The 22585-nt window shown below is 48.1% G+C and overlaps 1 protein-coding gene across 2 annotated transcripts in view; it reads left to right on the plus strand.

Moving 5' to 3' along the window:
- The first annotated feature begins 939 nt into the window (after nt 1-939).
- The window catches only part of pknox2 (pbx/knotted 1 homeobox 2), a 78596-nt gene continuing 56950 nt past the window's right edge, over nt 940-22585 (plus strand). The window contains exons 1-2 of one of the 2 annotated variants that reach the window (XM_080508317.1): nt 940-1064; nt 18480-18521. In XM_080508317.1, coding sequence (XP_080364443.1) covers nt 1047-1064; nt 18480-18521 — 60 coding nt within the window. In that variant the 5' untranslated portion in view covers nt 940-1046. The remainder of the gene's footprint in view (nt 1065-18479; nt 18522-22585) is intronic. The other variant, XM_080508314.1, reaches the window with a different exon arrangement.

A 22585-nucleotide genomic window follows, 5' to 3' on the forward strand; every position in this document is an offset into this window, starting at 1 on the left:
AAGTAATTGAATGTATTATTATGAAACAAGGAACTAGTGTGTACAATCAGATAGATAGATATATTTTCTTTTTAAGTGTCTTAAGTGTTTTGTTGCGTGCATATTTTCTGCAAATAGTCATTCTGAATGTCAAATTCAATCTTCACTCTCAACTTCAAAATATTTAATTCAGACCTTATTGTGATTTTATTTCTCGCTCTCACGTTTCCTTTATCAACATTCTTTTCATTGTTTTTAATCCGGATTTTTCTTTGGACATTACAGAATTTTTTTTAACTTCTTCATGTCGATTTTTCAATATACAATTGTTGTTGTCTTTTTTTTAAGTCTTCCTCTGGATTTTTTTCTCTCACACCTTCCTTCATTCGTATTTTTCTGACATTTGTTTGTTTAAAAAAACTTCTTTCTTCTTCTTCTTTTATTATTTTCTAATGATTTAGATTATTTTCTCGTTTTTCCCTCTGTATTCTGTTCATTGTTAGTTGTTTTTTGGACAATATTTATAGCCTTGTTAAAAAAAAAACGCAAATTAATTAATTAATTAATTAATTAATGTATGTATTTATTTATTTATTTAAAATGTATTTATATATATATGTTAGTTTAACATTGTTCCTCCATATTTATTGTGGAGACTTACATTTGTTTATTCTTGTATTTCTCAAAATAAAAATACAATATATATAATATAGTTTATTTGAACGAGTTTAAAAACAATATATTTCATCAGAACTTTTTGCCTCGCGCCGACACACACACACACACACACACACACACACACACACACACACACACACACACACACACACACACACACACACACACACACTGCCCCCCCCCCCCGCCCCCCCCCCCTAACCACGTCATTGCCGTTTTTCCCACGGACACTGGAAGGCATCAGCAGCCCGCTGAAGAAGCGGAGGGAGGAAGAGGAGGAGGAGGAGGAGGAGGAGGAGGATGAAGACGCGGTGGGAGGGGCCTCCTCCCGTGACGTCAGGCCCTGTGTGGAGGAGTATAGGCTGTGCTGTCAGCCCTGTGTCAGTCTGATGAAGATTGGCATGCAGGTAAGCTGTCATTCATTTTCAGTGTCAGTGCATGGAGCAGCCGCAGCAGCGGCGGCGGCAGCCGCAGCGGCCTTTCCCCTTTACCCCCCCTTCATTACAAAAGGCAGGACATTATTCATCCTGGCAGGCCAGAGAGAGAGAGAGAGAGAGGGAGAGAGAGAGAGAGAGGAGGGAGGGAGGAAGAGGAGGAGGAGGAGGAGGGAGGGAAGGAAGGAGAGAAGGAAAGAAAGAGCAGCAGATGCATTTTTTTTTTTGTGCAGGACTCGCAGGATTTTTTTTTTTTTCTCTTTTCTCCTGCTTCGTGCGGCGGTTTTTGGATTTGATGAGAAATGTTTGGCCATGTGCACGAGGACGCTCGGTGTGTGTGTGTGTGTGTGTGTGTGTGTGCGCGCGTGCGCGAATATCTCAGCGTGTGTGGATATTTTAATGTGTGTATGCGGATGTTTTGTGGAATAAAAAAAAAAGCGAGATCGATGCTTTTCATGTGATTCTTCGCGCACCTGAACGCGCCGCGTCTCCAAATGACGCGTTTTAATGCTTTTTTTTTTTTTTGTGGTTCTTTTTCTTTTATATTTGACGCATTAAAAGCTCGTGGCGATTCGCTGTTTCGGGGTTCCGGTTGATTTTTCCTCCGGGCTGAACTTACCGAGCGGAAAAAAGCTTTGGTTGAACTTGTTCTGCTGGCGGAGAACCGAAGTTTGTGTTTATTTCCTCGAGAATATAGAAAATAACTGGGCTGTTAATGCTTAATGCTGTATTAATGCCTAGTGTTGTGTTAATGCTGTGTTAATGCTTCCATAGGAAAATAAAACAGTTCTTATTGAAAGCCGATGTGAAATTCTTCCATGTATTTAAATAAATGAAGCCGCTTCATGAAATGAATTCCGGTTCTTCACATTAAAATCCCGGTTCAGCCTGAACACTGGTCCTCTTTGTACCACTTCCTGTTTCTCACCCAGTCGTTCCTCCGCTACTCTTTGGTCTGGAGACGCTGGGGTGGCGGGTTCCTGGGGGACTATGGGGGGCTGGTTGGACTTGGTGGACAGTGGGGTGCTGGTTGGACTTGGTGGACAGTGGGGTGCTGGTTGGACTTGGTGGACAGTGGGGGACTGGTTGGACTTGGGGGACTGGTTGGACTTGGTGGACAGTGGGGGACTGGTTGGACTTGGGGGACTGGTTGGACAATGGGATACTGGTTGGACTTGGGGGACAGAGGGGACAGTGGGGTACTGGTTGGACTTGGTGGACAGTGGGGGACTGGTTGGACTTGGGGGACTGGTTGGACAATGGGATACTGGTTGGACTTGGGGGACAGAGGGGACAGTGGGGTACTGGTTGGACTTGGTGGACAGTGGGGGACTGGTTGGACAATGGGATACTGGTTGGACTTGGTGGACAGAGGGGACAGTGGGGGGCTGGTTGGACGGGGGGTTCACCTTGTGGTCCTCATCAGAACAGGAAGTCGTTCCAGTTTCGTCCTGCTGAGACGCTACTTGAGGACCAGAGCGTCCCCCCCAGTGTCCCTCCAGTGTTCCCCCCAGCGTCCCCCCAGCGTCCCCCCCAGTGTCCCTCCAGTGTTCCCCCCAGCGTCCCTCCAGCGTCCCCCAGTGTCCCTCCAACGTCCCCCCCCAGTGTCCCGCAGCGTCCCCCCAGCGTCCCCCCCCAGTGTCCCTCCAGTGTTCCCCCCAGCGTCCCTCCAGCGTCCCCCAGTGTCCCCCCAGCGTCCCCCCCCCAGTGTCCCCCCAGTGTCCCTCCAGTGTTCCCCCCAGCGTCCCTCCAGCGTCCCCCAGTGTCCCCCCAGCGTCCCCAATGATCAAGTGATTCCAGGGTTCTAAATGCAGGAAGCAGCAGAGAAACTCGGCTTGAAACTGAGGAGATTTTCTCTTCTTCCTGTGTTGATGATGCTTCACTTCCTCTCTTCCTCTCTTCCTCAGTTCCTCACCTCCTCTCTTCCTCTCTTCCTCACTTCCTCTCTTCATCTCTTTCTCACTTCCTTCCTTCCTTCCTCTCTTCCTCTCCTTCACTTCATTACTTCCTCTCTTCCTCAGTTCTTCACCTCCTCACTTCCTCTCTTCCTCTCTTCTTCTCTCCCTCACTTCCTCACTTCTTCACCTCCTCTCTTCCTCTCTTCTTCTCTTCCTCTCTTCCTCCAGACTCGTTCAGCAGCTTGTCTGATTCTTATTCTCAGGTTTTCTCTCCTTTCGAGGCCTGAAATCAGTGAGATCAGTGAAATCAGTGAGATCAGTGAAATCAGTGAGATCAGTGTTGACGCTCCTCCTGCGTGTTTCTGAATTCCCTGGAAAAACAAAGCGACGTGACGTTTTCCTGCGTTTCCCGACGAACTGAGAGAAAGTTTTCCATCGACGCAGCGAAACGTTTGTTAAATCTGCTGGTTCGTCCTCTAACTTCTGTTTCTTCCACGTTGTTTTGTCTCAAACTAAGAATTTAAATAGTTTGAACGTCGAACAAATGGAAACGACTTTTCTTCCAAATGAAGATTTAATAAAATACAGGCTGTAAAAAAAATAAATAAAGTAACGCTTGTTTCCAGAGGACCGGTGAGAAATTTACCCGACGGGATTATTTATGCTCACATTTGTAATATTGGATTAAATAAGTTTCATTAATGAAAAAAATGTAATTAAAAATTGATATTCAGTTTAGTATATTTTATATTTATTTTACGTTTTCTTCTTTATGTATTTGTAAATTTTGTTTTATATGGAACCATATCTGCAATAAATATAATTTAATAATTAAATAGATATTTTTGTTAAAATGTTTCTATAATTTAATTTAATTTGTCACTTCAACAACCAATCAGTTTCCTTTTTAGGAAAAATTTACATTTATTGCATAATTATTATGCAAATTAGTCGAGAGTTTCAGTCAAGTTTCAAATTAAATTGAATTAAAAATTCTCAGTATCAGAAAGAAATAAAAACATTTATTCATAAGTAATATGAATAATTCAATTCAACTTTATTGATACAGTCAGTCATGGACGGTGGAATGAAAAGTGCTTTAGGTTTGAAAGGACTTCCTCGTGTGTGTGTGTGTGTGTGTGTGTGTGTGTGTGTGTGTGTGTGTGTGTGTGTGTGTGTGTGTGTGTGTGTGTGTGTGTGTGTGTGTGTGTGTGTGTGTGTGTGTGTGTGTGTGTGTGTGTGTGTGTGTGTGTGAGAGGTGAAAACTGGCTGCAGGACATCGGTTGAACAAACAAACATTCCATTGTTGCTACTTTTTCAGAATAAATGAATTCAGCCTGTTAATCCAATAGTTTTGGACTGAATCATGATCATTAGTCTTTTTTCTCTCATTTTAAATTATTTGCTGTAATTTTTTTGTTTACGATGTGTGTGTGTGTGTATATATATATATATATATATATATATAAGCACATTTGATATAAATTCATGGTAAAGTTTCCCCTCCAGGCCTCCTTACTGACGTGACGGTGAAAATACTGTCGTCCTCGGTGTGTCTCAGAGCCGACATTTAATTAATGATTGGAAATGTCCTTCCTGTCACCACATGGGGGCCTGTGGTGAATTGTTGGTATCGGCTTTGGTTGGTATCGGTTGTGGTACAACGTGGTTGGTATCGGCTGTGGTACGACGCGGTTGGTATCGGTTGTGGTACAACGTGGTTGGTATAGGCTGCGGTACGACGCGGTTGGTATAGGCTGTGGTACGACGCGGTTGGTATCGGCTGTGGTACGACGCGGTTGGTATCGGCTGTGGTACGACGCGGTTGGTATCGGCTGTGGTACGACGTGGTTGGTATCGGCTGTGGTACGACGCGGTTGGTATAGGCTGTGGTACGACGCGGTTGGTATCGGCTGTGGTACGACGCGGTTGGTATCGGCTGTGGTACGACGCGGTTGGTATCGGCTGTGGTACGACGCGGTTGGTATCGGCTGTGGTACGACGCGGTTGGTATCGGCTGTGGTACGACGCGGTTGGTATCGGCTGTGGTACGACGCGGTTGGTATCGGCTGTGGTTGGTATCGGCTGTGGTACGACGCGGTTGGTATCGGCTGTGGTACGACGCGGTTGGTATCGGCTGTGGTACGACGCGGTTGGTATCGGCTGTGGTACGACGCGGTTGGTATCGGCTGTGGTACGACGCGGTTGGTATCGGCTGTGGTACGACGCGGTTGGTATCGGCTGTGGTACGACGTGGTTGGTATCGGCTGTGGTTGGTGTCGGCTGTGGTACGACGTGGTTGGTATCGGCTGTGGTACGGCGTGGTTGGTATCGGCTGTGGTACGACGTGGTTGGTATCGGCTGTGGTACGACGTGGTTGGTATCGGCTGTGGTTGGTGTCGGCTGTGGTACGACGTGGTTGGTATCGGCTGTGGTACGACGTGGTTGGTATCGGCTGTGGTTGGTGTCGGCTGTGGTTTGACATAGTTAGGAGTTGATCCATGTGAGTGTTGGAGGCCGCGGCGTAGCGTCGAGGCTACAATATAGCGTCGAGGCTACAATATAGCGTCGAGGCTACACTATAGCGTAGAGGCTACACTATAGCAAAGAGGCTACACGATAGCGAAGAGGCTACAATATAGCGTAGAGGCTACACTATAGCGTAGAGGCTACACTATAGCGTAGAGGCTACAATATAGCGTAGAGGCTACACTATAGCGAAGAGGCTCATTAGCTGATGACTTTAGCATCGTTCCTCCAGCGGGACGGAGGAAGTGAACCCCGGCGGGGAAACATTCCCCGAGCCTCCGCCGCCGCCGCCGCGGAGGAGCTGCAGTGGAAAAAGTCCGGAGCTCCACTTGTTTACCGAAGCTGAGACGCTTTTTAAAGATGCTCTGCAAAACCAAACCTCTTCTCCTCCACGAATTAAAAAAAAAAACAATTAAAAGACCTTATTTTTAGACGTCGCCGGTGATTATTCAAGGATCAAGCACACAATGAAATTAGCAACAGCTTATTATATATTCTGCGTGCGCGGAGCTCTAACGAGACGCTGCAGCTCTTTGTGCTCGCCGTCTTATCTCTGCTGGAATGTAGATAATCCCAATAAATGAGTCCAGCTTCACACCCAGAAATATGAAGCTGCCGCTAAATCCTGAATTTATTATATTTGAGAGTCTTGCTAACAGCTGAGTGTGTGTGTGTGTGTGTGTGTGTGTGTGTGTGCGTGTGTCCATAGAAAGATGACACGTACGCAGACATATTTTCTAATATTCTGTTATGAATCCAGATTAAACATGTTAATCTGACCCGTGTCGGTGTGAGTTTTCAAGCTGGATCATCCTGAGGGTTTTTTTTTTTTTTTTTTTTTTTTTTTTTCTTCCTTTCCTTCTTCTTTGGGTTCTGTGACTCTGGGCGCCGCGGCTCGTTGAAGTGAAGCGGCTCTCTGAATAGAACCGGGGAAGTTGTGACCTCCAAACGGCTTTTCAGCGCCTCGTGTTCCGGCGTCCTCCAGAGTGGAGAGCAGCTCCTCCTGCTCTCCGGGCGGCCGTGAAGCCAAGGACGGCCTTTCCTCTCCACGCCGCGGCTCGGGCCTCCTCCTCCTTCTCCTGCTCCTCCTGCTCCTCCTGCTCCTCCTCCTCCTCCTTCTCCTGCTCCTCCTCCTGCTCCTGCTCCTCCTCCTCCTTCTCCTGCTCCTCCTCCTTCTCCTGCTCCTCCTCCTTCTCCTCCTTCTCCTGCACCTGCTCCTGCTCTTTCTCCTGCTCTTTCTCCTGCTCCTGCTCCTGCTCCTGCTCCTGCTCCTCCTCCTCCTCCTCCTTCTCCTTCTCCTGCTCCTCCTGCTCCTGCTCCTGCTCCTCCTCCTTCTCCTGCTCCTGCTCCTTCTCCTGCTCTTTCTCCTGCTCCTTCTCCTGCTCCTGCTCCTTCTCCTGCTCCTTCTCCTGCTCCTCCTCCTGCTCCTCCTGCTCCTCCTCCTGCTCCTGCTCCTTCTCCTGCTCTTTCTCCTCCTCCTCCTGCTGCAGACTTCAGCCTGTTTCCTTTTTACCTTTTCTTTTCCTTATTGTTTCTCTTTTTACCCTTTATCTTCTTTATATTTCTTTTTTTTGTTTATTTTTCTCCTTTTGCCTTTTATTTTCTTTCTTTTTCTTATTTTTTGTTTCTTTTTCTCTTTTTACCATTTCTTTTTCTTTTTTCTCCTTTTACCCTTTTTAAAAATTATTTTTTGTTTCTTTTTTCTCTTTTTACCCTTTATTTTCTTTAGTTTTGATATATTTTGTTTCTTTTTTTCTTTCTTTTTCTTTTTTCTCTTTTTTTCTCCTTTTACCCTTTATTTTCTTTCTTTCTTCTTATTTTTTGTTCATCTTTCCTTTTTACCATTTTTTTTCTTTTTTCTCTTTTTACCCTTTATTTTCTTTAATTTTCATATTTTTTTGTTTCTTTTTTCTCTTTTTACCCTTTATTTTCTTCAGTTTTCATATATTTTGTGTCTCTTTGCTCTTTTTCTTCTTTCTTTTTCTCTTCTTTTCTGTTTCTTCTTACCCTTTATCCCCCCCCCCCCCCCCCCCTCCTCTTTCTTGCCTCTTCGCCCTGCTGCTCCAGACTGACGACTCGCCATCCGGGAGTCTCAGTCAAGCTGCAGCTCGTTGCTGTAAATCGTTGCATCGCGGCAAGGACAGAATAATTTGCCGTAATGCTTTTTAGCGATCGCGCTTATTAGTCACAAATGACTTCCTTTATGCAGTCCACCCCCCCCTCGCCACCCCCCCCCCCCCCTCCCCCCCGCAGTAATAGTGCCATGATTTTATGACGGCACGAGCCGGACTGCGTTTAATTTTCCACAGGAAGGCTACATGTGTGACAGCGTTTCATAAAAGCTCTTCAAACAGTGACGGAGACTCGCTTTCTTTCGCAACATTTCAGAGAGACGAGCCAAAAACACAGCACATATTCCACACGCTAGTCCAAGATATCGCACATTTATCGCCATTTCATCCTGCGCCACGTCTCCACGAAACAAGCTTTTTAAAGACGTGCGATACGCCGTCGGCTCCAACTGCACAAAACAAAAACATTAGAAAAAAAAAAAAATAGGAGCAACTGTTATGTGAAAGAACAAACTTTCAATCCAAAATTCACAGAATAGGAATTACATTTTTTTTTAAATGCTTAAAAAATCTTGTTAAATTGGTTAAAATTGGTTCAGATTAAAGAGGCCAAAATCTTTATTATAGATAAAGAATTGGAACTAATGTTAAAAACCTAAAACAGTTAAAAAGTGATTGAAAATGACGGAAAAATGGCTCCAACAAACAAAAAAACTAAAACGACTACCATTTTTATACAACAAATTCTGCTGCTGATTGTCGTCTTGGATTTTCACCTGAATAATCTAAAGTTTGGTTATAAAAAAAACTCAATTTCTCCCAGCATGAACGATGTGTGACTGCTAGCAGCATTAGTGTAGCAGAACTAGCATAGCATCATTAGTGTAGCAGCATTATCTTAGCAGTGTTAGCATAGCAGTGTTAGCTTTGCAGCATTAGCATAGCAGTATTATCATAGCAACATTATCATAGCAATGTTAGCATAATGGCATTAGCTTAGCAGAAGTAGCATAGCATCATTAGTGTAGCAATGTTAGCTTAGCAGTATTAGATTAGCAGCAACAGCTCCGCTAATTCTACTAACTTGACTTCATTCTTTAAATTCAGATCAGTTTTCACCAGATTAAAGTTCACAATCCGACTTTATTCCGAGGAGATCTTTTGTTCAGGAGTTTATTCGGAGCCTCGCAGTCGATCGGCTCCTCTTTTATGTGTCTTCATGGTTTTTCCACGCCGAGTCGCGTCGGACTGGAAACGCCGTCTCAATCCCGCGTCCTGGACGAGACGCGTACTTTGAAGTGGATCAGTTCTTTGAAGTGGATCAGTTCTTTGATGTGGGTCAGTTCTTTGATGTGGATCAGTTCTTTGTCCGTGCAACTTCTGGACGTCGACAAAGTTTGTAACGTTCAGCTGGAAGTCGTTTTAGTGGAACCGTCGTAAAACCGTCGTTCCCAGTGTCTGCGGACGGGCGGGGCAGTTGGACGGGGCAGTTGGACGGGGCAGTCGGAGGGTTTTACCCCCCTCTGCTTTTCAAATCCTCGTCTCCTGATAATGTCCTCGCAGCTCGCCGACCGTAACCAGAGAGGACGAGGCCTTCAGCTGGTTTCCACGACGCTCCGCTTCTCCGACGTCGTCAGGGAAACAAACAGCTTCTTCTTTTTTAAAAAAACATAAAATCATAATAAAAAAAAATGCAAAAGCTTTCAAAGTAAAATTGACGTTGTTGGACCTGAATGTGTTTAATTCACGAGATGAGTAAAGAGAATGTTTCTATGTGGCACATTTTACACATGAAGATCACAAAGTGCGTTATAATAAACAAACAAACAAATAAATAAATAATGTATCTGAAGTAGAAAAGACATCAAATCAGTAAAAATATAAAAGTTTTGTCCGGGACGTCACACTCTGGCCCTTTTCAAATATTGATCAAGTAAATATTTTGAAGGTTTTCATAAAGGACTTTTATTATGAAGGAGTTGGGGGATTTTATTTGGAAAAACCTAGCCTACCTCGCCACTTTAATATCTAATTTGCAGGTTTTAGGTGTCATTTTTAATAAACAATGGCTTTTATTTTGACTTTTTTTCTTCTTTTTCCTCTTTTTCCTCTTCTTCCTTTTTCCGTTTCTTCTTCTTCGCTCTCTTCTTTCTCTTGCCCTCCTTTTTTCTCCACACCCACCTCTCACCACTACAAAGAATAATTACTTTTCCCAACTCCGGCACCATAATTGGTTACTACTCTTTTATCTTATCTGCGCGTGCATAATCATCACAGTCATCATATTAGATTATTTCATGCATAATAAATGAAGTCAAACTGTGTGTGGGGGTAATTAGCATGTGAGGATTCGTGCCACGATAAAGAGCTTTGCTCTTTTTTGCCTCTGCGACGAGGAAGAAACACAAAACAACAGTTTGACACCTTCCTGAAGCGCCCGAGGAAGATCCTCGCCCTCGGGGTCACAAACCGCCTCTGAACGCCACCGCCACGCTTTTAATGGCCGCCGCCGCCTCGGACGCAGGAAGTACTGAGTCCTGGAGGAAGTACTGCATCCTGCAGGAAGTACTGCATCCTCGAAGTACTGCCTCCTGCAGGAAGTACTGCATCCTGGAGGCGTCCTGCAGGAAGTACTGAGTCCTGCAGGAAGTACTGCATCCTGGAGGAAGTACTGCGTCCTGCAGGAAGTACTGCGTCCTGCAGGAAGTACTGCGTCCTGCAGGAAGTACTGCGTCCTGGAGGAAGTACTGAGTCCTGGAGGAAGTACTGCGTCCTGCAGGAAGTACTGCATCATGGAGGAAGTACTGCCTCCTGGAGGAAGTACTGAGTCCTGGAGGAAGTATTGCGTCCTGCAGGAAGTACTGCATCATGGAGGAAGTTCTGCATCATGGAGGAAGTACCGCCTCCAGGAGGAAGTACTGCATCCTGGAGGAAGTACCGCCTCCAGGAGGAAGTACTGCATCCTGGAGGAAGTACCGCCTCCAGGAGGAAGTACTGCCTCCTGGAGGAAGTACTGCATCCTGTAGGAAGTACCGAGTCCTGGAGGAAGTACTGCATCCTGGAGGAAGTACTGCATCCTGGAGGAAGTACTGCGTCCTGCAGGAAGTACTGCCTCCAGGAGGAAGTACTGCATCACTTCAGGTGTTCCAGATGAAAGTTCCTGTGGAAAAATTAAAAATAAATTCTAAAAACTTGTTTATGAAGGAAAGTCCACAGCCACGCTCTGTTTCCAAAATAAAAGTCCAGATTTCAAATCAAAGGTTAAAAGTGAAGGCGGTGTCGTGGTGACGGATTGAAGCTGACAGAGTTTCACAGACAGCTGTGGGGTAAATACCCCCCCCCCCCCTCACCCAAACCCCCCCCCTGCTGGCACGGCGCGGGCATTGCGGCGGTGTCAGTGTGGGGCAGACGGGGCAGTGAAAGGCGATCGCTCTGCCTGAGTGGCACATTTGTTTATTTAGCTTCAAAGAAAAGATCTCGGGGTGGGGGGGGGGGGGGGGGTGGTTCACAGAGTCCAGATCCCCCGGGGCAAATCCTTTAATGCCCCGCTCTTACAGCTAAAGACGCGCTGCACGTTACGGGATGTCACAGATGTTCTTCCACTGCTTCACATACAACTGTTAGCATAAGCGCTAACAGGACGCTAATGCGGCATTTAGCATCTGAGCTAACAGGAATGCTACACATCTCCAATTAACCATATATGGTAATGACAGACTTATTGAGCATATATGGTAATGACACGCCTCCTATTGAGCATATATGGTAATGACACGCCTCCTATTGACCATATATGGTAATGACACGCCTCCTATTGACCATATATGATCTGACCACAAAGTTAAGGAAACTATAAGTAGATAAATGAGGTAGAAAATACTTTTTCTTGTATAAATGTTCCTGCAAATATAGAAAACAAGTGCATTGTATACAAATGCCACACGTGTGTGTGTGTGTGTGTGTGTGTGTGTGTGTGTGTGTGTGTGTGTGTGTGTGTGTGTGTGTGTGTGTGTGTGTGTGTGTGTGTGTGTGTTCGTGACAGATATTGTCTTACCACTCTGCTCCAGGTCAGAGGTCAGAACAGGTCGTGTTCATTGAACTGTTCGTGATTTCCCTGGACTGGTTCTGGTTGTTCTGGTTCTGGTAGTTCCAGTTTTAGTTCTTGTTGTTCTGGTTCTGGTAGTTCTTGTTCTACCGCTTCTCGTTCTGGTAGTTCTAGTTGTTCTGGTTCTGGTAGTTCTTGTTCTACCGCTTCTCGTTCTGGTAGTTCTAGTTGTTCTGGTTCTGGTAGTTCTAGTTGTTCTAGTTCCAGTTGTTCTAGTTCTGGTTCTGGTTGTTCTGGTAGTTCTAGTTGTTCTGGTTCTGGTTCTTCTAAACGCCATACTTCAGTCCTTCATGCATTTGCTGGTCTGACTTCTCCCAGTTGTAACCAGCCCAGCTCAGCGCTGCCCCCCGGTGGCTTGTGTTGGTGCTGCAGCACCACGTGGACAAAGAGTTTCGTATCGAACGTGAACGAGTCAAAACGAGTCATGTTCAGCGTAACGGCGCCGATTAGAAGAGAATATTGTACCGGTGCCGGTCAGTTGGACGGATGTTTGGATGATTCTGGTTCGAACAAACAAACAAACAAACAAACTCTTCCAACGTCAATGTTCGTGACAACTCCTTTGACACTCTGAATTCCGCCACTAAACACTTTGATGTTCCTGCACCTTTATTCTCTTTCAGTCTTTCTCCCTTTGGCTAATCTCTCCTTTCATCCCGCCGGTCCGCCGGCCTTTTGGCGGATTCATTCATTCATTAAACGGCGGAATTCACCCTCTTCCTCGCGGAGCGAGGGGAGCCCAGACCGGAGGAGGCGAGACGGGGCTCTTTCTGTTCGCCCGCTTCATCCTGACTCACCGCCGCCGCCGTATTTTTAGCCGTGGCTTCCTCGCATCAGCCGCTGGTTGCCGGTTGAACGCCGGCCGGCTTCGGTTCGGTGCCTCCGGTGGGAGAAGCCGGCCGGCGTTCAGCCTCAGAGGGTGGAGGAGGTTTATCTGCTACGCCGGCCGCGAGTTTAGCTCGTCTTCCTGTCGTACGTCAAAAAAAACAAAAGCCGGGTCTCTGTGTTTCCCTGGCGGATCCGGTGGAAGGAGTGTGTGGATTTAAAGTCTTTGAAGGGGATTAGATGCGAGACGTGCAGAGCTGCCGAGGCCACAAGGCTGAACCGGAGATCAGGTTCCGAGTCCCGGAGTTCTGCGGGGATGTAGAACATCGGGCGGCTTAAAGTCCAGAAGGAACGGTTCTGTCGGTTCTGGGACTGAAAAGGTCCTCAACCCAGTCCACCAGTGAATCGTTTTGAGCCCCGGTGAGTCGAACCGAGTCGATTTTAGAAATCTGAATTGATGCCCAGGTGGTTAGCGGTTAGCATCTAGCATTGTCCCTGCGGGACTCTGGAGGTTAGCGGTTAGCATCTAGCATTGTCCCTGCGGGACTCTGGAGGTTAGCGGTTAGCATCTAGCATTGTCCCTGCGGGACTATGGAGGTTAGCGGTTAGCATCTAGCATTGTCCCTGCGGGACTCTGGAGGTTAGCGGTTAGCATCTAGCATTGTCCCTGCGGTACTATGGATGTTAGCAGATAGCATTTAGCATTGTCCCTGCAGGACTTCCTGGAGCCTCTAAAGCTTCAGTGATCAAAGGGAAGCAGGCCGTTGTGACGTTAAACTGAATAAATGTACAAAACATTAACGAATTGATGTAAAAACACGAGACGTCATGAGTGTCTCTTGAACACATCCAGTTGGAGGTAAATCCCCCGACCCCCCCCCCCCCCCCCCCCCCCCCCCCCACACACACACACACACCTGGCACTGTAAAGGTGTCCTAGTGACCCCACATCCTGTTTGTGAGGGGAGCAGGAATATCCCAGATTGTTGTACATCCTGGTCTGCGGCTCGTCGACCCGTTTAGCTCCCATTGTTCAGATCCTGGAGGCGCCGGGGGCTTCGTCAGAAAGTTCCGGGTTCACGATTCACTCCTGCAACATGAATTGTTTCCCTCCTTTTCCTTTTTATGTCCCTGAATCTTGGCGCAGTAAAACAAAAAAAACAAAAAAAAAAACCTGTCTTGTGTTTTACTGAAAAAGGAATGATGGCATAATGTCACTTTGGCTATTAGCACCGAGAGTCTGTGCATGCCAATTGATCCTGCTGTTGTCATGGCAACGCCAAGCACTAAACCTCAGCGCAGCTGTTGTTATGGAAGCCCTGGAACAGCTGGGGGGGGGGGGGGGGGGGGGGGGGGGGGGGTCTGGAGCTGCAGAGGGTTTGTGGGAAACGGGTCCTCCGGTCCTTCCCTTCACACCTTGACCCCCAGAACTCCGGCTCCACGCGGCGCGGGAGGATTTCGCCGCCGTGGAGACGTCCATCTGGCCTGCGTTTCCCCCGCCGCCCCTCTGCACACATTCCACACCGGCGTGGGGAAAAGTTCCGGGTAGAAGAGGCGAATATTCAACGGTTTCCCCGCGTTCTCCCTCCTCCTCCTCCTCCTCCTCCGACCTGCTGCCGCGGTGAAGAGCGAGCGGCGAAACGCAGGAAGCGAATGAGGCGGCGGTGGCGTCTCGCGGGGTTCGCCCCGACGCATCGGAGCGAGTCCCATTATAGATGTGAGCGAATGTCGTACACAAGAAAAACAATCATTTCACCAGCAGTACAGCTAGTCCGGGGAGCCGCGCCGCGCCGCGCCGCGCCGCAACTCCTCCTGCTATGATGAACGAGGGAACCGAGGCCCAGCCTCGTTTTATATAAGTCTCTCCTGGTCTTTGCCAAAATGTCCATCCTGAAGACTTCAGGACGGGGGTGTCCTCTGAGCTCACCTCCTCGGAAAGTAAATAAAAGTAAATAAAGAGTCTTGATTAGCCTCATTTCAGTGGATCGGTTGACGTTTGACCTACAACCAGGCCACCGTGACGCTTTGTCCTCGAGTGACTGTTTGGACCCGAAGAGCCCCGGAGACCCAGGAGTCGGTTTCTACCTGAAGAGTCGGTTTCTACCCGAAGAGTCGGTTTCTACCCGAAGAGTCGGTTTCTACCCGAAGAGTCGGTTTCTACCCGAAGAGTCGGATTCTACTCAAAGAGACAGATTCTACCTGAGGAGTCGGATTCTACCCAAAGAGCGAGATTCTACCCAAAGAGCCAGATTCTACCCGAGGAGCCGGATTCTACCCGAGGAGTCGGTTTCTACCTGAAGAGCCGGATTCTACCCGAAGAGTCGGATTCTACCCAAAGAGCCAGATTCTACCTGAAGAGTCGGATTCTACCCGAGGAGTCGGTTTCTACCCAAAGAGCCAGATTCTACCTGAAGAACCAGATTCTACCTAAAGAGCCAGATTCTACCTGAGGAGTTGGTTTCTACCCAAAGAGCCAGATTCTACCTGAAGAGTCGGATTCTACCCGAGGAGTCGGTTTCTACCCAAAGAGCCAGATTCTACCCGAAGAACCAGATTCTACCTAAAGAGCCAGATTCTACCTGAGGAGTTGGTTTCTACCCAAAGAGCCAGATTCTACCCGAGGAGCCGGATTCTACCCGAGGAGTCGGTTTCTACCTGAAGAGCCGGATTCTACCCGAAGAGTCGGATTCTACCCAAAGAGCCAGATTCTACCTGAAGAGTCGGATTCTACCCGAGGAGTCGGTTTCTACCCAAAGAGCCAGATTCTACCTGAAGAACCAGATTCTACCTAAAGAGCCAGATTCTACCTGAAGAACCAGATTCTACCTAAAGAGCCAGATTCTACCTGAGGAGTTGGTTTCTACCCAAAGAGCCAGATTCTACCCGAGGAGTCGGTTTCTACCCGAGGAGCCAGATTCTACCCGAGGAGTCGGTTTCTACCTGAGGAGTCGGTTTCTACCCAAAGAGCCAGATTCTACCTGAAGAACCAGATTCTACCTAAAGAGCCAGATTCTACCTGAGGAGTTGGTTTCTACCCAAAGAGCCAGATTCTACCCGAGGAGCCGGATTCTACCCGAGGAGTCGGTTTCTACCTGAAGAGCCGGATTCTACCCGAAGAGTCGGATTCTACCCAAAGAGCCAGATTCTACCTGAAGAGTCGGATTCTACCCGAGGAGTCGGTTTCTACCCAAAGAGCCAGATTCTACCTGAAGAACCAGATTCTACCTAAAGAGCCAGATTCTACCTGAAGAACCAGATTCTACCTAAAGAGCCAGATTCTACCTGAGGAGTTGGTTTCTACCCAAAGAGCCAGATTCTACCCGAGGAGTCGGTTTCTACCCGAGGAGCCAGATTCTACCCGAGGAGTCGGTTTCTACCTGAGGAGTCGGTTTCTACCCAAAGAGCCAGATTCTACCTGAAGAACCAGATTCTACCTAAAGAGCCAGATTCTACCTGAAGAACCAGATTCTACCTAAAGAGCCAGATTCTACCTGAAGAACCAGATTCTACCTGAAGAACCAGATTCTACCTGAAGAGCCAGATTCTACCTGAAGAACCAGATTCTACCTAAAGAGCCAGATTCTACCTGAGGAGTTGGTTTCTACCCAAAGAGCCAGATTCTACCCGAGGAGTCGGTTTCTACCCGAGGAGCCAGATTCTACCCGAGGAGTTGGTTTCTACCTGAGGAGTCGGTTTCTACCCAAAGAGCCAGATTCTACCCGAGGAGTCGGTTTCTACCCGAGGAGTCGGTTTCTCGACAGAAGCTTCAGGAATGCTGATGTTTCCTCTGAGGCCGGGACGCGGTGATTAGACCTCCGGCCCCCCGGGTGGAGCCGCTCGCCGCTCCGGCTCCCGTCTGCAGGACGAAGGTCAGCGACGCTCCCTGAGGGGTCATGAAGAGAGAGAGAGAGAGTGAGGGGGGGGCGAGTGAGGAGGGGGGGCAGGACCCTGGAGCTTAGGAGGGGCTCGGGGAAGGATTACACTCCAGCTAAAATGTTTTCTTTGTGGCTGAAGGAAACCTAAGAGATGCTCTCAGCCAAATCTCCTCCGGCCCGCCGGGACCGCCCGCCGCCGCCTGATTGGCCGGATCCCGCAGAGCGCTGGTAGTTTCGTTAACGGCCGGTGGAAACGCCGAGCTCCCTCCCCACCGACATGGTGCTGCACTTTTCAACATGTTGACTTTGTCTTCTCCTGCTGCTGCATTGAGAAAAGAGCAGGAGGAGGAGGAGGAGGAGGAGGAGGAGGAGGAGGAGGAGCCCCGGTTCGATTCCCCCGCCGTCTGGAAGGAGTTTCCGTGTCTTGTGACATTTAAACTGAAGAAGTTTGTCTGTTTGTGACTGGAACCAGGTTCCTTCTTCACCAGGTCCACGACCAGCCGTCGGTTTTTAATCCGGCTGAAGATGAAGATGAAGATGAGGATGAGGATGTTGGTGTGGATTTGTTTGTTTGTCTTCGCTGGTCGTTTTATTTCCTGCAAGATTTGTTTTTAACTGAAATCATGACGATGCAGGAGTTAGAGAAATGTACGACTGATATTTAGGGGGAAGTTGATTTTCTTTTGTATTAATGAGTTAAAATGATTTAGGGCACCGTGAACCTCCTCCTCCTCCTCCTCCTCTTCCTCTTCCTCTTCCTCCTCTTCTTCCTCCTCCTCTTCCTCCTCCTCCTCCTCTTCCTTCTCCTCTTCCTCTTCCTCCTCCTCTTTCTCTTCCTCCTCCTCTTCCTCGTCTTCCTCCTCCTTCCTTGTCCTCGTCTTCCTCCTCCCTTGTCTTCCTCTTCCTTCTCCTCTTCCTCCTCCTCTACCTCTTCCTCCTCGTCTTGCTCCTCGTCTTCCTCTTCCTCCTCCTCCTCCTCTTCCTCCTCCTCCTCCTCTTCCTTCTCCTCTTCCTCTTCCTCCTCCTCTTTCTCTTCCTCTTCCTCTTCCTCGTCTTCCTCCTCCTTCCTTGTCCTCGTCTTCCTCCTCCCTTGTCTTCCTCTTCCTTCTCCTCTTCCTCCTCCTCTACCTCTTCCTCCTCGTCTTGCTCCTCGTCTTCCTCTTCCTCCTCCTCCTCCTCTTCTTCCTCTTCCTCCTCCTGCTCCTCCTCCTCCTCCAGATATGTGGAGGTTGTGCTCCGTGCTGTGAGGTCTCCAGACTCCCACTGTTCCCAGATCAGGTGTCCACGACGCTCCATTGAACTTAAATCTTTCGCATGTGCGGCGCGACGGCGTGACGGCATGACGGCGTGGCGGCGCGGCGGCTGTTTGATGAGCGGCTCGTCCCGTCTCCTCACTTTTTAATCAGCTCACTTTGCTTGCGGAGAATTGATTAAAGTAAATACATGAAGCTCATCTTCATCATCAGACGTTCAAACCTCCGTTTGTATGAATCCCTGAAGCTCCGGCGCCTCGGCTGTCTGTGTTTGGTTTGACCTTTGACCTCTCCGTGTGACTCCCAGTGTCAAAAACTTCTCGGGGGGGGCTTTTATTTTGACGGCGTCTCTACCGATCGATTCTCACAGATGATGTCCAATAGACTCACTTCTCTGGCGCCGTCGTCCATTTTGGAAAACGTGCGTCTGAATTCTGTCGTAAGAAACGCGATCAGCTGATTGCTTGTTTTCTGGGTACCGGCTGAATTCCACCGGTTCGACCGAGAACCGTAGAGTCGGAGCACTCGGAATCTGTTTTCACGTAAATGTTGAAGTTTAGATATAGAAAAATAAAAATGTTTATTTTATTATTGAACAACTTTTCATTTATTGCCACATAAACACACAGAAGTACAGAAGTCGGTCGTGATTCCAGGTACCGAGTGTCGTTCAGCTGTGGAAAGAACCCATATGGATTAATACATTTCTTTCTCTCTATCTCTCTATCCATCTCTCTCTCTCTCTCTCTCTCTCTCTCTCTCTGTTGATTGAAGTTGTGTTTTACGACTGATGAAGCCTCGCGGCTCTAATCGTTGTTTTTCTGTCGACAGGCGTCTGCAGGAAGTCGGGGCGCTGCTGTGGGCGAGCTAACTGTGAGTCCTCTTCCTCTTCCTCTTCCCCTTCCTCTTCCTCTTCCTCTTCCTCTTCCCCTTCCCCTTCCCCTTCCTCTTCCTCTTCCTCTGTCTCTTCCTCTTCCCATCACGTGCCTCGTGCTGGTTTCAGTTTGTGAACACATGAATCACTCTGGGTGACGACACGTCGTCAACGAGATCCTGGTAACACGTTACTTAGTTACTGAGTTACTTAGTTACTTAGTAGTTAATTGCTTAATAAACACGTTGCACTCATAGAACCACTTTCTTCAGAATGAGTAATCTAACGCATTACTATTTACAAATCAGATTAAAATCACTGATCAAGTCACTGTTTCTTTTGTAGAGTTACTATTGTAGAGTCACTGTTGTAGAGTCACTGTTGTAGAGCTACTATAGTAGAGTTACTGTTGTAGAGTCACTGTTGTAGAGTCACTGTTGTAGAGTCACTGTTGTAGAGTTACTGTTGTAGAGTCACTGTTGTAGAGTCACTGTTGTAGAGTTACTGTTGTAGAGTCACTGTTGTAGAGTCACTGTTGTAGAGCTACTATAGTAGAGTTACTGTTGTAGAGTTACTGTTGTAGAGTCACTGTTGTAGAGTCACTGTTGTAGAGCTACTATAGTAGAGTTACTGTTGTAGAGTCACTGTTGTAGAGTCACTGTTGTAGAGTCACTGTTGTAGAGTCACTGTTGTAGAGTCACTGTTGTAGAGCTACTATAGTAGAGTTACTGTTGTAGAGTCACTGTTGTAGAGTCTTTAAAAGATCCACAAAGTTCGAAAACCTTCCAGGAACCAGTGAAACGAAGCGTCCAATCAGAGACGAGCTTCAGCAGCGGGTCAGAAGCGTCCAGAGACGTTGGCTGAAGGTCGTGAAGGAACCTGGTTCTGTTTGTTAAACCTGGAGCCGCGAGCGCAAACATGGTAAAAAAACAGGATTCCATCCAATTAATCAGCCAGAATGAATGAAAGATTTTCTTTTTCCTCCCCGATTTAAATATGTAAGAATTTAAATTGAGACGAGTCTGGAACTCGTTTCCTCCTCGTTGATATTGTTGGTATTTATGCTAAAATGCTGCAGTTTGATTGTGTTGAGCAGGACGACCGCTCCTCCACCACACGTTTTTATGTTTTAATTCAGTTTTTTTCTTTGTAAAACACAAACTTAACGCGTTTCTTCATGTCATCCAGCAGAAGCAGCAGCGTTTAGCTCGGCAGCTTCCTCTGTGGAGGTTTTCTGCCGTTTGGACACTAACTAATTGGTGCAGGAGGAGGCTTTGTTCCCTCCGCGGCTTCGCTCAGACGAGATAATTACGTGTTCGCGTCGCCGCGGCTGCGGCGTCGCCGATGACGGGAAGTGAAATATCTCCTTTAGAAACGCCTGACACCAGAACAAACATTTTGTCACTCCGTGATGAGTAAACCACTTTTACTCACTTCAAGCGCTTACAAGCGGGTCTCCGTGTTGCTGCGGCGACTTTACCAGTCAGTCGCGCGCCGCGAGCTCGCGGGGCTGGTCAGCTAGCGCCGTAAAACCGCCAGTCGCTTCGCGAAACCAGGCGGAGAGCGCCGTCGGAGCGTTTCTACGTTATCGCCCGTCAAATAGTCCCCAAAGGGTTTCCGTCATATCTGAAATGTCTCGCTATGCTAGGCTAGGCTAGGCTAGGCTAGGCTATGCTATGCTGTGCTATGACCTTCGACTAGAAATAAAAAAAACCCTCTTTAATTAGCAGTTGTGCCCCCAAAATCCATTGTCCACAACATGGACATGTCATTTGTGTAATTTGACGCCAGCGTCTTCCTCTGGCCAGCTGCTGCTGACTTTGACTCGTCCTCCGTCTCTCCTGTCAGATCAGATCTTTTCTGCTCGAATCTTAAAGTTTATATATATATATATATATATATATATATATATATATATATATATATATATATATATATATATATATATATATATATATATATATATAGATTCAGTGGCTGCTTCTACCTGAGAACGATCCGAGGACTCCAACGCTGTGTTCTGGTTACAATGGGGGGGGGGGGGGGGGGGGGGGTCTCTCCACACCACGGTGGTCGACTGCGATCCGGTCCACGCTGAGCCGTTTGTCTCTTCCTACTCGGACTAATCGCACAGCCATTTCCCCCCCTCACCCCCCCCTTTACCCCCCGGCCCCCCCCACACACACTCCCAGAACCTCAACCCAGATTTTGTTTTACGCTTAATTTTGTTAGACTTAATGAGATTTCCCTAATTAAATCTCCTCCTGGTTGGAGACCCCCCCCCCCCCCCCCCCCTCCCCACTAAACCCCCCCACCATCCGGCCCCACGTAGAGATCGTTACACAAATAAAGCTTGTTTTTGTGAAGAGCGGCGGACGGCGGGCTCGGGGAGATGTTATTCTCTGGATTTGTAATTTCGCAGTGAGACGCTCTGATGCTCCGGAGACGACTTCTTCATGTCTAATGAGGACGTCATCTTCGGGGTGGGGGGGCAGGGTGGGGGATGAAGAGGAGGGGGGGGGTCACATCAGTCTGAGCTGCTCGAGCCAAATCATGCCGGCAAACCGAGCGATGGGGTTTCCACATGCACGTTATAAGCTGAAAGGGGGGGTTCTGCAATGGGTGAGGGAGTGGAGGTGGGGGGGTAGTGGGGGGGGTTCACTGTTGACAGCAGCCACTTGCCCTGCTATTGTGGACAACTATTGGGGGGAGTCTGTCATCCCTGTTTCCCGTTTGAGCCCTGGACCCCCATGCCAGTTCCTTGGACAAAAACTCCATTACCTCCCCCCCACCATTTGGCCCCCAAGCCTGTGTCCATTGTCAATCCCCCCACCCCCCCCCACTTCCCCACCCCGCCCTCCTTCACCCACCGAAGCCTGGGGTGGGCAGCGAGCCCGCTTCAGACGCAGGAAACCCAGAGTGATCAGGTTTCTGCCACCTGTCATTCAGCTTAGGAGGCAGGATGGGGGGGGGGGGGGGGGGGTTGTGGGCCGGGGGGGGGGAGCTCTACAGATACCATGGCAATCTGGCAGCGAGCCTGCAGCCTGCTATTGTTACAATGGATCCCCCCCCCCCCCCCGAGCAGGGTCCCACCGCGGCGCTACTGCTTCGTCTTCCACTTTGCTTAAATCCTGAATTTAGCCTGAGGCGGCCGACCTCCTCAGATGGCGGCGCTGTCGGCGCGTCACAGGCGGCGCCGCTGAGGCGTCTAATGTTTTATATCTATGCTTAAACCTACCGTCAACACCACACGACTTAATTATACACACATGAAATTAAATCTTTAGAAACACCTGATTGAAATACAGACATACACTCGTAGTCATATTAGCGCCGCTAGCATTAGCCCTGCTAGCATTAGCGCCGAACAACAAATCGGCGATATACGAACATGGGAGGTCGGTCTTGTCGTGTCGGGCTCTTAAACTTAACAATGAACACTTTACCGAACTTTTCCGTCCACCTGCTAATTGTGTCCCCCGGAAACGACGGCTTGAAATGTAGTTCGGCCGAGGTAGCGCCGTCTGGTGGGGTGGGAGGAACCAAAATTCCAAAAAAACAAGAAAAAATGAACAGTGCATCGCAAATGAACAGTGCATCGCTAAAGTGACGCCGTCACAACGATCACATTTAACGGCGTCGGAACGACACTCGGAAACAACTGCTTCCTGCCGCGCGGTCGTTCCACCAGGTTCTTTATGAGCGGGTGACCGCATTGCGCCGGCTAATCTTCTGGGCCCATTTAGCAGATTGTGTTTTATGATGAGGTTGACTTTATCTTCTCGCTGAAAAGCTCTCCGAGGTGCGATGAAGTCACTGCCCCGTTCATCCGCTGGAAAAGCTTCAGCGACATTAAAGCCGCCGCCGGCGTTTCACTGCAACAAACCCAGGATTTGTTCAACCAAGACTGGCGGGAAGTAGCGCTGAAGCTAACCCTTAGCTTCTCCTAGACATAATGCGTGTATTTCCGTTAGCTGATGTTGGGAATTTAATGTAAATATTTATTTACATTAAATTGTTTTAGCGTCTATTACTGGTAAACCGACACGTTTGATATCAGACC

Source organism: Blennius ocellaris (genome assembly GCF_963422515.1).
Source record: "Blennius ocellaris genome assembly, chromosome: 14".
NCBI lineage: Eukaryota > Metazoa > Chordata > Actinopteri > Blenniiformes > Blenniidae > Blennius > Blennius ocellaris.